Genomic DNA, 15,682 nt, shown 5'->3' with positions numbered 1-15,682 from the left:
TCCCTGCCCTGTGGAGCTTACAATCTATGTTTTTGGCACCGGAGGCACAGGGAGATAAAGTGACTTACCTAAGGTCACAAAGAGCTGACACCTGGATTTTAACCAGGTTCCTCTGCTTCAAACTCAGTGTTATTGTCAGAGCCAGTGCCTTTACTCACTGAGCCGCTCCTTCTCCCCTGCTAATGTGTAATATATGCATAAATTACTTACAAATAATATATACCTTGTACTGCAAAACTAAAAGTCCTACTCTCACTGCTAAAATCCATTATTCAGCTTCAAATACAGCTCAACCCCGTTATAGCGCGAACCATTACACTGCGAATCCGCTTATAACGCGATGCAAGCGTGGCTCCCAATTTTCGTATTTATGAATACTTTACAACACGATTGTTGGTAGCTTAAATACTTTATTATACAATGGTACATTATTTCTAACGCGATCCGCTTATAGCGCGATGTGATTCTTTGGACCCCAAGCACAGCGTTATAAGGGGGTTGAGCTGTACCTTCATTTCAATATGCATTTCAATATGCACTATACATCTATTTCAATATTTCATTTCAATATGCACTATACATCTATTACTGTTACCATATAGTGCAAGATGTGGTGCCTACTTAGAGATAACCAGAAAAGGTCTTTATACAAATAATTGCATAATCATGACCTAAAAAGTAATTTCTTCAGAGGAACTGGGAAATCACCATCTGAATCTACACTACATTTGTCCACAACCTGTACAGTTAGTGATACTCTCTGCATACACTGTACACGTCGCACTGCTGACATACAGTATATACTAAGTTGTGATCTTATTTGCAGGATTTCTGTGGCCAAGAAGCTATGAATGGAACTTTCCGAGTTATCTCTGAGAACATTCCATGTGGCAGCAGTGGCACAACATGCTCCAAGTCCATCAAAGTTATCTTAGATGTAAGTTCTGGGCCTCATGCTTCCTATAAAATATAGGGGATGTATAGCCGCTCAGTTGTAGAACATAATGGGGTCCATGCCCTAAGGCAATTTTGGAGCAGAGTAAGTGTGCTTTGAAGTATAACCCCATTTTTTAGAGCTTTTGTAAGTTGTATCAGGAATGGAAAAAAAAAGACGTGGGATATATAAAGCTTAGCTAAATACAATTTTGGTGGAGAAGTGACACACAGAAGGGTTACAGATTCACGAGTCTTGGTGTGCCAATGTATAAACCAGATTGTTATGTGTCTTGTGGGTCAAAAATGATACCAGTGTGTGGAATTAGAGGCCGAGTTTTGGATGTTGATGTGGTGCACATATGCAAAATATCTACAGTATATAACATTTTCAAAGCATGCACTACTTGTGTGCTCCAAAAATGCTTCAGAATTGTCCTCCATGTTTTTCTTGGCAAGAACGATGAATGCAAGTGGATGTAGATTGAATGGGGGAAAAGTGACATAGAGACGTTGAATTTGATACCTCTCATTATAATCCATGCATCATGTAACTTCTCACTAACTTCTCCTTTTGACACTCCCCAAATCGCAAGCTGGTGCACAATTGGTCAAATTGCTTGATACATAGAGACAAAAGATCATTTTTGTCAATTGTGCTCCAGGAGTCACATGGCTTACTTAGTCTTTTCTAAACATCTGTGGATTTAATGTTCTTTGTTAGAATTACCAACTGGTGCTGAGCCAAGGGGAAATGCATGTGACCAAGTCGGGAAATGAGTTTGAGGCCCCTTTCCAGACTCGTAATTCTGGCATCTATTTGATCATTGAAGCCAAGAATGGACTGATCCTGATGTGGGATAAAAAGACCAGCATTATCATCAAGCTCACCGAATACTTTCAGGTGAGTTTTCTCCTTGGTGTTTCTTCTTTGCTGTCTGAGCTACACAGAATCCTGCTTGTACCTCATTACTCTGGTAAGATGAATACTGCACATCATGGGCAAAGTAATTACTGGGGCATTCAATATTTTAAGGGGGTGAGTCTTCAGAGAGGTTAGCAGAAGTGGGATGAAATATACTGGCTAGAGAAGGGCGAATCTGGCCAAATCTGAATCCCGCATTTTCTCGCATTTTTCACCCAAAATCCGCTTTGCGGTGCAAAAGCCACAAACGGATTTAAACCGGTTTTAATCCGCGCGGATTCATCAAAAAACGCCATTGGGCACAATCCGTGGACGGATTTGTAGAATCCAATCCGCGGATTCAGCAATGAGATGAATACGAGAAAAGCTTTATAGTTAACAATAATAATGCGTAGAAAATAATGAAGAGAATTACTTTAGAAAACAAAAACAGTTTTCGCGCTCATGGCCGCACAAGTACATAGTGGAACGTCAGACCAGGGACCCAAGGGTTACAATAGGGTTTCCCTGAATCTTAGCCTGTGCTGTATCTTTATCATCATGTTTAGTTATTACAGGAGGTTCGTATGACAAACTACTGGTACTTTATATTTATTATAAAGTAGAGATTTTACCTGCAACATAAACCACATTACTGTAAATATGCCCTAGGAAGTTATTCTATCATAGTAAGAGTGCCAGAAAAGAGAAGGAAGACAGAATCACTCTACTCTTTCCTAAATCTGTCTCAGCGCCACCCCTGCTGAGATCCCTCTCCTGGCTTCCAATCAAATCCCGTATCACACTCTCAATTCTCCTCCTCACTTTTAAAGCTTTACACTCTTCTGCCCCTCCTTACATCTTAGCCCTAATTTCTCGCTATACACCACCCCGACTCTTGTGTTCTGCTCAAGGATGTCTTCTCTCTACCCCTTTTGTATCTAAAGCCCTCTCCCGCCTTAAACCCTTCTCACTAACTGCCCCACACCTCTGGAATGCCCTTCCCCTCAATACCCAACTAGCATCGTCTCTGTCCACATTTAAGACCCACCTCAAAACACACCTGCTTAAGGAAGCATATGAGTAGATCCATGGCCGATAATTAACACTTTTTACATTAACCTTGGCCCCCTGCAGACGCACTTACCAGAACGCACTCCTACTGTCTCTGTACGTTCTTCCTACCAACAAATTAGATTGTAAGCTCTTCGAGCAGGGACTCCTTTTTCTAAATGTTACTCTTATGTCTGAAGCACTTCTCTCCTTTATGTGCAATTGATATTTGTTATTTATATGATTGTCACGTATATTACTGCTGTGAAGCGCTATGTACATTAATGGCGCGAAATAAATAAAGACATACATATAGTGGGATACAACACAAATGGGATTATGTAGCGGGGTAATCAGAGACTGCACACCAGACTTAAATCAAAAGGGCTTTTCTTCAGCATAATAGGCAGAACACAAAACAAAATCCATATAAATATATAAAAGATAAAAAATTTAAAAATGTATATATAAAGAGAGAGGATAAAAAAGGCACTCTCTGGTCCTTCAGGAGAACTGATCATGACTACTATGTAACTTCCCAATCTTTATTCCTACTTAAGGGAACAGTAGTACGATAGTCAGGTCCCTTGGCTCAAAACAGTAAACAGGCATTTTAAGAGAGTCACAGGTTGTGCAAAAACACCCTTGTCCAGCAGTCTCCTTGCGCTGATGTGCAGCCATAACCTTCTCCTGTGGTGTCCCTGAGCTTCTGCCTCAGCCCTGATATGGCTTTAGAAGCCCGATTAATTATCCTAGCGCACCTGGAGCTGAGGAATTACTGTAGCTGCAGGTACACTGGAAACGGAAAACTGACTCAGATAGAGCCAGTCTGCATACAAAGAAGGGGAACAGTGTATTTCCCTGTCACGTATACCCTCTACTTTGTCTGTACCCATTCATTTGTATTACTACTTTGTTTCTCTTATTCCACTTTAACAGGATAAAGTCTGTGGACTGTGTGGAAACTATGATGGCAATGCAAACAACGACTTCAACACCAGAGGTCACTGTCTGGTGGAGGATGTGATAGAATTTGGTAACAGCTGGAAGCTGTCCCCAAACTGTCCAGAGATCACGTTTGTTAAGGACCCCTGTGAGGTCAACCCATCAAGGAAGCCCTGGGCGCAAAGGCAGTGCAGTATCATCACCAGCCAAACCTTCCAGCCCTGCCATTCCCAGGTGAGGCCAATCTCACTGACATCTATGCTTAAGGTCATAGGTCAGATTCAACAAGCACTGTGTGGGTCAATGAAAATGTATAGACTCTTTCCTATTCAAGATGCTGTGTATTAAATCCTACAAATGTAGCTCTGTCACAGTTTATCATGCTGAGCACCCTCTATTCATAAACAAGGGAAGTGGCCCTTTAATACAGACCATTATCTATGCTCATAGGTGGACCCCCAAAAATATTATGAGACCTGCGTGAAAGATGCCTGTGCTTGCGATATGGGAGGAGATTGTGATTGCTTCTGCACAGTGGTAGCAATCTATGCCCAGGCTTGCAGTGAGGCCTGTGCCTGCATTGACTGGAGAACACCAACCATTTGCCGTGAGTACCGGTGGGAATCCAGGATCTACTAGTAAGTCCAGTAAAGACTGAGTATTTATTTAAAATAATGGATTTGAGGCAATGCTCAGATGCTTAAGGAACACGAGAACGTCCCTTTTCACTGAAAAGGCAGGGCAGTGTTGAGCATCTGATCTGCAAAGGGGGTAGGGAAATACAGTGATACAATTACAAGTACAGCTCAACCCCCTTATAACGCTGTGCTTGGGTATCCAAAGAGTCACATCATGATATAAGCGGATCGCGCTAGAAATAATGTACAATTGTATGCGTTGTACAATAAAGTATTTAAGATACCAATAATCGTGTTGTAAAGTATTCATAAGTACGAAACTGGGAGCTGCGCTTGCATCGCGTTATAAGCGGATTCGCGTTGTAACTGATCGCTTTATAACGGGGTTGAGCTGTACATGGGATATGCCACAAGGAACCAGAGAACTTAGGATATTGAGCAACAATTCTAAAAGCATAAACAAAAGAGGAATGTTAAGAGTAATAAATGGCCGTAATCTACTGTCCCATGCTTCTAAAACAAGTATTAACATTTTAAACCATCAAAAGGATATATTTGAAGGGCCATGGGTTCTTTCTGCCTCTTTGCCACCGTGCTGTGTGGGGAAGCAGGTGACTTTATTCAAAGTTCCCTTCTGCCTCTGTATTATTTATTCCACACTGCAGTGACAAACCTGTATATAGAGCCATTTCCCCAATCAGTGAGAGCAGCCATATCTTATGTCTGTCGTCCTATAAACACCTTCCCAGCAACACAGTTTCAAGGAATAGAAAAGATCACAGCTCATAATTTAGTACTTTCTCTTTCCACAGCTGTGTTCTGCGATTACTATAACAAGGATGAGCAGTGTGAATGGCATTATAAGCCGTGTGGAGCTAACTGCATGAAGACATGCAGAAACCCCGGAGGAATCTGTTTGCATGAACTATCAAAGTTAGAAGGTAGGTAATGGAGATTGACCTTCAGGCGGCACCCAAATGCCATGTGATGGTTATGGGAGCGATCGCATGATTGCAAATACTCACCCCCCCCCATCAAAAATGGTCATAAATAGAATGAGGCACCTAGTATGGCATAAAGTGTCCTTGGTGTGCCACTGTGCCAGTGCCATAGGTTAATATTATTTCCCTGCAGTACGTAGTATTTTGCAGGCCCCACAAACCTAACAATTTGATTTTTTGTGCCTGGGCGCCAGGAGATAAGGTTACTTGCCCTTGGTCACAAGAGGAGCTAACACTTGTGTTCATACCGATTTCACCTGCTTCAAAGCCTGTGTTCTTACCACTAAGATACTACATCAGGCCTTCGCTAAGCTTCGTCTTCAGTTCCATAAGCAGACCAAGACAATATGGCATCATAAGCCTGTTTAGGGGGTTATTATCTACATTTTGCCTGCTACAAAGCTACAGTAGGGCAACAGAATTGCACTACATTTAGCTTAGGTTAATATGGTGCAGTTCCATGTGCTGATTTTGCTCCAGTTTTGCAGCAGGATTAGTAAATAGACCCCTCCATGTCACAATTACCTGATACTATTATAATACATTTTGCAAAGCAACAAGTTCCTCGTGGTTTTCTCTTGTATAGACTACGAGAATACACACAGAGACTATGGGGATATGTACCGTACCTCTCACTGCCTCCTCTGCTTTTATGTCACCTGTTTGTTACTAGCCCAAAAGCTTGGTTTTACATAGGTTTACCAGATCACAAAAGGCCATTCTTTACATGTGATCCTGTTACATAGTTACATATTTACATAGTAGATGAGGTTGAAAAATGACATACGTCCATCAAGTTCAACCTATGCTAAATTGAGACAACAGATACTTTATCCTATATTAAGCATCCGAAGAAGAGAATATAGTTTTAGGTTCCAAAAACTCCTGTGTTGCTTGTGTAAAATATTCAAAAAAATCTTACAACCGGTTATTAAAATGCCTACTGTTTTTGTATTGAATATTATATTGTGGTGCTTTCTAGAGAGGCAATAATCAAGTTATATAAAGCTTGTGCTGGTAGAGTGGAGTAAAGAGGAGACAACGCACAGCTTATCTGAATAAATATTGACTAAGAGATTCAAAGTCAGAGTTGGAGTTACTAACTCCGTGATCCCAAGCAAGAAATGATGAAATGTGTTATGAAGAATAACTCTTCAATTAATTAGTATGCCAGATTCTCACTTTCTGCACTTCCACCTCCCTCTAGGCTGCTACCCAAACTGCCCAGAGGAAACTCCATTCTTTGAGGAAGTTGGCATGAATTGTGTGGCCCAATGTGGCTGCTATGACCAATTAGGCAAATACCATCGACCAGGAGACACAGTGAACTCATGCAACAACTGTGAGACTTGGTGAGTTCTATTCAAGGGGCGAACACCCCACGTGTTGTACTTTCATAAGAGTAATAACAGATATTGTCCAGCATATCAAGCTGCGAAACTTTACTAGTCATTTCTCTGTCTTACAGTAATTGCACCATGAGAGGGATTGAATGCACCTATGATGTAAAAGGTAAGTTAAAATCAGTGGTGGACATCTAAAGACAAACACAGCTACAATTTTATTTTGGAGATTGAAAAAGAGAAGGGCTGTTGGAATTTCTTCGATTTTAATATAACCAGCCAAGGGAAAAAAAATGGCATCAGGATATCTTTGTATAATACCGGGGGGGAAAAAGTGAGACAAATTTACTAACAACCAAAACATGTTTTTGTTTTCATTTAGATTTGTTTTCTTTAAATATGTAGTGCAATTTTTACCCTTAGATTCCATCAATTTTGCCCCACAGAAACAGTCGTGGGGCCATCAGTAAGAATGAATAAATCGGGTAACGTCCGGTACAGTACAATTTACAGATGCAGCCACGAGTATCCGAACACGTGCCTGGGAAAATCTGGGGCAATCGCCCAGTAATGCTGCAACATTTCTGTGATATTTCTGTAAACAGACTAATGGCCCATCGGATTAACACAGCGGGGGTCCCTGGCAGTCTCATTCAGTTTGACTGGGACTGCCAGGGACCCCCGCTGTGTTAATCCGATGGGCCATTAGTCTGTCTGCAGAAATGGCACAGAAATGTTGCAGCATTACTGGGAGATTGCCCCAGATTTTCCCAGGCAAGTGTTCGGATACTCGTGGCTGCATCTGTAAACCCCAAATGGGTTGAATCTTTGGCCCGGATAGATCAAGTTGAATTAAATCAAAGTTAATATCGCACCTGGCACACAAAACAAAATACAGTACTGAGTCTTATTACAGCAATGAAGGATGGAAGTCATTAAGACTGCGTTAATAATTTACCGTTATTTGACCCATATTAGCAAAGCGGGAGGGAACATGACCACTAATAACGCATTTATTACCGCACTGTGATCGCATTAATAATATTTCTATCATAGACTTCTGTAATAAGCTATTATTTCAGAACCCCTATGTTAGAAAAAACATGAATCCCTTTGATGCCTGTTGCTACCAAGGTATGCCACAGGCATCCAATAATATGAAGGTGAAACAAATGAAGGTGAAAAATCTGAGCACTTCCTGGGATTTCGAGACTGAGGCACGCTTGCAGGAATGGGGATTCAGCATTGAATAGTATCGTGAGTACTTGATGCCTGTACCTCAAAGTGGGGCTGTTTATTCATCAGCCAGTGTGGTTACAGTCGACCACTCACCTTTGTGTGGAGTTGTGAGACGTAATCTGGATACTCATCACGGGGATTTCTGCTAGTGCGGGGTCCATCTCGGTGTTGTGTTACTCTTCCCCCCTGCCCCTCTTCCCCACATGGGACATCAGGTGAGGTGGTGACTGCATGCATTCCACATGTAATTGGGCTTTGCTTATACATCATAGACCCACATTTTTTTCTACAATTCTTTATAGTTCCTTTGCTATCTTCAGAGATCTTTCAGAGAAACAGCATTTATCTTTCATTTACAACAACATATCTCAGCGAAGTTTTAGAAGCACTAATTTTTTGGCATCTAATAATACACTATCTACCACCCTTGGCTACCTTAGGGGCTAGTAAAGCATTGCCATGCTGTTGATGTTGATATTAACCAATTTTTAGCTCTTTGTAGTCAACTAGTAATGGGAACTTTGACATGACTTCTTGACCGCTTGAGCTACTACGGGGTTAATACATACTGTGATGAATTTAAAGTGAGATTTTATCATTCAACTCCATACTGGCTTAGCTTATCTTGCCTATATATTGGCCATTTTATAAATACAGAGAAAAGAAAACAGGGATACTGTATGTTACTAATAAACAGAATTAACCATATTTTAATTGATCGCCCGTGCAGGAACAAAAAACAAAGTTTCGGGGGGCACACGCCCACCCTTCGTCAGGTGGGACATCAGTGTGTATACATACTGTAGGCAAGAGTGGGGTAAAGTCAGCCTCGAGTAGGTGGTAAGAAAAGGGTGGTATTTCTGCTGTTAAGTCCGTTGTGATGAATATTGGAACGGGGATGTATGGCATGATAGTACCTAAAAAACCAGTACCGTGACTATTCTTTTTAACGGGTCTGGTAAAAATGTGTTACGCCTTTTCTGGTGATAACACCGCATTTGTTACTTTCCAGAGTTTGATGTATCTGATCATTTGTACCATATGGTTTTAAAATATTGCCACATGGCCAAGATATATGAGCATAACCACAGCTCACCAAAAAAGCAGATGATAGCAAAAAACTTACTATAAAAAATATGCAACAATATCAAAGAAGAGTCAACCTTTCAGATTTCAAATTGAGACCTTCATCAGAACTAAAAAGGTGCAGTCTGCAGTGTAGGAATTATGTTTTGATTAGAAGGATTGGTTGTGGAAGAAGCACACAGGCGCCTTTCTGTAATTTAGCTTACTCTATATTTAAGACATCAGCTCAGGTACAAGCATAACGTGACATTTCATGATAAGCCAATCCTTTCCTCAGACCATACACCCTTGCTTCTTCCACAACCAATCCTTCTCATACTTGCTTGGACCCAGCCTTGAGACGTCGGGATCAACGGAGGGTGAACACCAGGGAGGGGAACATTGATTAATTATCTTTAAAACAGCAGTGTGCCACTATTCCAACTCTATGTTTTGATTAGGCTCGTCTTTTTGCGTATTATGTGTCCTCATTTTTATTTATGGAAGTGTTCAGCATGTATAGCTTTTTTGAATTGCCAAGGTATATCCATGGTTTGGACAGCATCTATTATACTGTATTAGGTTTGTCAGTTGACTATCTCCCATCATGTCACCCATTGTCTCTGCAGCCTGTTACTGTGACTACAATGTACACATATATGCCTACAATGAAATAATTTACCAAACCTATGATGGTCAAGGACACTGTCTCACTGCCACTTGCGGAGTCAATGGGACAATTATCAAAACGATCAATCCTTGCACGACCCCACATCCACAGACCACCTTGAAAGTCTCCATTCCAGTCAAAACAACTAAAGGTTTGTTGGGAACTAAGGGTTTGTTAGGTTAAACTTTAGCTATCACACAAATAAGAACATTAAGTCTTCAGTACATGAAAAGTATTAGTGATATAATCATATAAAATATTAGAGCTATAGCATCACTTTTACAGTGACATCCGGAGTGTGTATCTCCCTCTCTCTCCTCACAGTGATATCAGGATGGAACCCACATTTCTGTAATCTCTCCTCTTTCCACAGAGACATCTACCACACATGACTTTTAATGTATGGGCAAAGATTCTCTTTAATAATAGAGGCTGTAGGAACACATAACTATCACAGCAAGCTACCAGAGTTACATAACTATCTAAAAAAAAGTGAAAGTTAGTTAAATAATCGCTAAACTCACTTATACAGGATACCAGTTTGAGGAAAGCAATGGATAATATATATATATATATATATATATATATATATATATATATATATATATATTAATGCCACCACTGGAAAGATGCTTCTCCTGAAGAAAAGACATTCCAAAGAGTCTCAAAACGAATACAGAAAAATCCAGTGGTATAAAAACATAATAATAAAATAAATCTATACAGTAGTGTAATATGTACAAATATATTAAATGGGAAGAAATACAATACAGTCTCACTCACAAAACTAGAGATGTAATCAGGCTCTTCGAAAGATCTCAGGCTTTTCAGAAGAACACCAGGTTTTCAATAAAGATGAATCCTGATGGGCTTCAGGGAAAGAGAGGAACATCATACAATAGACACCGTAAAATACTGTTTTTAGTGGTAACAAAAAGGCAATAGTATCAAAACACACTGAAAAATGACATAGAAAAACTTTCATAGAGACCCCTCATAGGGCCATACCAGAATGCAGCAGCCCTTCACCGTGGGGATGCGATCATCAGGCTCTGTCCATGGTGCTGGTGACATCCCATTCCGGGATTCTGGCATCACTGTTGGGAGCACAGTGGGTCCTTCCCAGTTCATACAATCTTGGCTGTCACCAGTCTCAATAGTCCATTGCCATACGTGTTTCGCTGATATACAGCTTCCTCAGGAGCCGTAGTAGTCCATGGTCCAAGGGGGAGGGGAGGGGGGGGGGGTGAACGCCTTTATATACTATCAGTTTATGATATCACTGGTTCTTCGAATATAAAGTGGTTCATATATTTCATAGAAACTATAAAATGAATACAATTGATATAATATACACCACGATTCTGAAAGATACAATGGAAATCAGCTAAAATGAGATACAATTAGAATATTCCCTCACCACACAGACACCAGGAACATATACAGTACCTCTCTCTATATTTCGCGCATAAATATCTCTGCCACGTTTCCTGTGATATGAAATCTCTGAAAAATGTTTATTTTATTGTTTCCCTTTTCAGTGTCCCGTACCACATACTGTGTGTCAGAAAAGTGCGCCTGGTCTCCATGGTATGATGTAAGCACCCCAAGGAAAGATAAGGATGGGGGAGATTTTGAAACATTTTACAAAATAAGAGAGAAAGGGTATGCTGTCTGTGAAGCCCCCCGAGATATACGTTGCCGGTCTAAAAAGTACCTCGGCACTCCATCTGAGATGGGTCAAATAGCGATCTGTGATATAAGTACTGGTCTGGTATGTTTAAATAAGAAACAGTTAAAACGATTCTGCTACAATTATGAGATCCAGTTCATGTGCTGTGAACCAGTTCCCTGTATAGAACCAACACGAGTTCCCACCACAACAAAACCAATGCCATCGGGCAGCTCACTTTTTACAGCTTCACCTAGTCCTTCCCAAACTTCAGCTGTTACAAGTCAAGCTACAAGCATAAAGCCCTTTACAGTCACACAAACTATTTCAGTATCAACGCCCTCAGTTACATACATGACTGGGAAGGCTTCTTCGATGATTACTGCTCCATCGACTTGGTCAACGGCAACACACATCACAAGTGAAGGATCTACAACCAAGTGCTTCTGCTATGTTAATGGAAACTCATTTTCTCCTGGTAAGTTAGGTTTCTCTATGCAAAATGATATACTTTTCGTTACCTTTTTGTTTTTATCGAGATACAGTATTTAACCAGGATTGATCCAGAGAGACGCACATCTGATTTTCACGTTTGTCTACAGGGAAATGCAAGGGGTTTGCCAGTAATTAGAGTGCAAGTGGTCCAAGCAGCAGCTTAACTAACAAAATTCTGTTTATCTATCAATGCTTTAGCCACTATACCACGACTGCTCCCCTCTTGTCACAAGAAGGATGTCTTCTCTACCCCCTTTGTATCTAAAGCCCTCTCCGGCCTTAAACCTTACTCACTTTCTGCCCCGCACCTCTGGAATGCCCTTCCCCTCAATAACCGACTAGCACCCTCTCTATCCACCTTTATGACCCACCTTAAGACACACTTGCTTAAAGAAGTATATGAATAGCACTGTGGATAATAGTAGACACATGATACATAAAGCTTGGCCCCCTGCAGACGCACTTACCTGAACGCCCTCCTACTGTCTCTGTACGTTCTCCCCACCAATTAGATTGTAAGCTCCACGGAGTAGGGACTCCTCTTCCGAAATGCTACTTTTATGTCTGAAGCACTTATTCCCATGATCTGTTATTTGTATTATTTGTTATTTATATGATTGTCACTTGTAGTACTAATGTGAAGCGCTATGTACACTAATGGCGCTAGATAAATAAAGACATACATACATATATGACAGCTTTAAGACTAACAACTAAGAACTGTCCATTGAGCACAGATCACACATCCTCTTAAGTTTAGGAGTTTTATGTACTGAATTTTCAGAAATAGAGTGCTGGCTGCTGGCATTGATATATTTACTCTATACGACACTGGAGAAGGTCCACCGCAGAAGAGTCCGCGCTCTTGTACCCCTCCCGACACTGCAATGCCTAGCGCTACTCAACGCATTGTGAAGTGCGATCGCGGAGAGTAGTGCGGCGAGTGATTGCTCTTCCATGGGGGGTGAAAATGCGCCGCCTGGCTGCTGAGTGCAGAAATTAGCCTCATGCGTACAAATATGCATGGAGTTAATTTGGAGTGATCCCAGACATGTTACAGGCATCTAAGACACGCTTAAACAAACTGTTTCTACTTAAAACGAGAAAGTATACTGTCATGTGAAACTGATTTCTGAAAGTTCGTGCCAGTGGAAACAGTTTTTTATACAACAGTGGGTTGCTTTGCATGATTTGTAGTAGCTCTTTAGGTCTTTCGTAAACAAGACAGATTAGCCACATATCATACTGTAGGCATGTGTTGTGATATATTGCTTCAGTACTGTAGCGGGGTAATCAGAGGCTGGACACCAGGCTCGGATCACGCCGATCTGGAGACATTATCCTGACAGTTATCTTCAAAGTCTTTTCTACCAGATATTTGATTTGCAGAATAGAAAGCAGTAATACAGCAGCCAGGTCCTTAGGATCAATCACAGCTTAGCACTTTGGAGGCAGTTTTAGCAACATCTCAAGTTGTGCAGCCACAGCCTTCTACTGCAGTCTACCTGAGCTTTGGTGCAGCGACACCCTTCTACTGCAGTCTACATGAGCTTTGGTGGACACACCCTTCTACTGCCATCTACCTGACCTTTGGTGCAGCCACACGCTTATAATACAGTCTACCTGAGCTTTGGTGCAGCTACACCCTTCTACCGCAGTCTACCAGAGCTTTGGTGCAGAGACACCATCCTACTGCAGTCTACCTGAGCTTTGGTGTAGCGACGCCCTTCTACTGCAGTCTACCTGAGCTTTGGTGTAGCGACGCCCTTCTACTGCAGTCTACCTGAGCTTTGGTGGACACACCCTTCTGCTGCCATCTACCTGAGCTTTGGTGCAGCCACACCCTTATAATGCAGTCTATCTGAGCTTTGGTGCAGCTGCACCCTTCTACTGCAGGTTACCTGAGCTTTGGTGGAGACACACCCTTCTACTGCAGTCTACCTGAGCTTTGGTGCAGCCATACCCTTCTGCATGAGTCTCTATGAGATTTCTGCCTCAGCTTTGATATAGAGTTAGCCGCCTGGTATATTAATTCAGTGCACCTAGAAATGAGAAATTAGCTCTTCATCTCCAGGTGCACAGGAAATCCAGAAATGATTCAGACAGAGGCAAACTGCAGATTAAAAATGTTGTCTTGCCCTGTCACAGGCAGTACAAAGGAATTATACTGCATGCAAAATTGACACTATGCTGTGATATATTGTAATGCAGTACATACTGTTCATGGCCCTGATTATATCTTTATATATCATGACTTCTACTTTCATCATGCACACTCTAATTGGCACTCTTTTTGTGGCAGGGGAAGTGATTTATACAAAGAGAGGCGATGACGGATGTCTTGTTGCAACCATATGTGGAAAATCATGCAACATTGTGATTCAAAAGTTACCGTGTGAAACAACAGCAGCTTCTGCAACATCGGTTAGAACTGCTACTGCCACCTATACCGGAACCGTCACTCTACCTGCAAGCTCGCCATCTGCCCGTATTACTTCTCCAAGATCTGCCCAGACGTGGTCACCAACGGTAACATATGTCAGCAGATCAACTTCACAAGCAACACCTGGAGAGACCACAGGTCCTAGAACAGTATCCGTCAGCACTACATTTCCCACAAAACCCTGCTTTTGCTATGTTAATGGAACATATTTCTCCCCGGGTAAGTTTCAAACACTCAAGTCAGCCGTCATTTGTGGAGAGCCTCTAATGCCGTAGACACACACGAAGAAAATAAGTAATGTTTGTATAAGTATAAGTAGACATGGGGGGAATGTATACAAATTTGGCCTGCAAATATTATTATTTTTGTTGATATTCGCACCGTCAACAAATATTCATCTGCACAGTTTCTGTTTTGCGAGAGTGTCGCAATTGCTATGCATACCACCCCAAATACACATTTAAACAACATGTGGAGAGCATACATGCATTAAAAAAAGGAGCACACCTGAGATATCTGGGAAATATACTAATGTGGATATGCAAAGTATATTCAAATGAGTTAGATTAGCATATCCTTCAGGTATCTCAGGTGTGCTCCTTTTTGTGCACAGGTATCTCTCCATGTGTTGCTTAAGGGTGGTATATATAGTAATTGGAACTCTAATAAAATAGGACACAATTTGCTAACAGTGACAACCAGTGGAATTGCATACATTCACACTAATTTTTAAAGGCTTTTTAAAGTTGGGTGAATCAACGTTTTTTTGCTCAATGAACGAATATTCGCCCTTGCAAATAAATGCCATATTCGCCGTGAATTCGAATGTTGGCAAATAATTTGCTCATCTCTACTCGATGTTTCGTAACTTCGGTGCTAGGAAGGCCTCTACAATATAGTACGAGAAATGTATTTGGTCTAAACCCTGATTTTGTCCTTCCCATCTCAAATACAGTATGTTGCTGGTTAAAATTCCATTCAATGTATCAGAAAGTGTACCTTTATAACTGCATGAGTATGAGATATGAGATGGTAAGTACAGATTTGTTATCTGCTTGTTTGCGTGCTTGTACGAGTACCAAGCTGGTTTATTCTCTGCACTTCATACTCCTGCTTTAATTTCAATTGAAAAGTATACAAAGAACCCCGTAACTGAGAAATAATTGCTAAGGTTGAGTTTGTTGACAAATGCATTATACAGCCGTTGAATGTGATTTCTTTACACATGTTCTAATTTTGACTCTTTGTGTGGCAGCGGACGTAATAGGTTCTGAAGTAGAC

The 15,682-nt window shown here is 41.1% G+C and overlaps 1 protein-coding gene across 1 annotated transcript; it reads left to right on the top strand.

The window, feature by feature from the left end:
- Positions 1-590: 590 nt before the first annotated feature.
- Positions 591-14,914, top strand: LOC142463953 (mucin-5AC-like). The gene is made up of 10 exons (XM_075566869.1): positions 591-937; positions 1,658-1,837; positions 3,830-4,069; positions 4,286-4,442; positions 5,286-5,414; positions 6,682-6,826; positions 6,943-6,986; positions 9,751-9,942; positions 11,333-11,941; positions 14,261-14,914. The coding sequence occupies exons 1-10, from the start codon at positions 848-850 to the stop codon at positions 14,674-14,676; spliced, it is 2,202 nt and encodes a 733-aa protein (XP_075422984.1). The 5' UTR covers positions 591-847; the 3' UTR covers positions 14,677-14,914.
- The last annotated feature ends 768 nt before the right edge of the window (positions 14,915-15,682 follow it).

Source organism: Ascaphus truei, chromosome 12 (assembly GCF_040206685.1).
Source record: "Ascaphus truei isolate aAscTru1 chromosome 12, aAscTru1.hap1, whole genome shotgun sequence".
In the NCBI taxonomy this organism is placed as follows: domain Eukaryota; kingdom Metazoa; phylum Chordata; class Amphibia; order Anura; family Ascaphidae; genus Ascaphus; species Ascaphus truei.
This window is presented reverse-complemented; position numbering and strand designations above follow the sequence as displayed.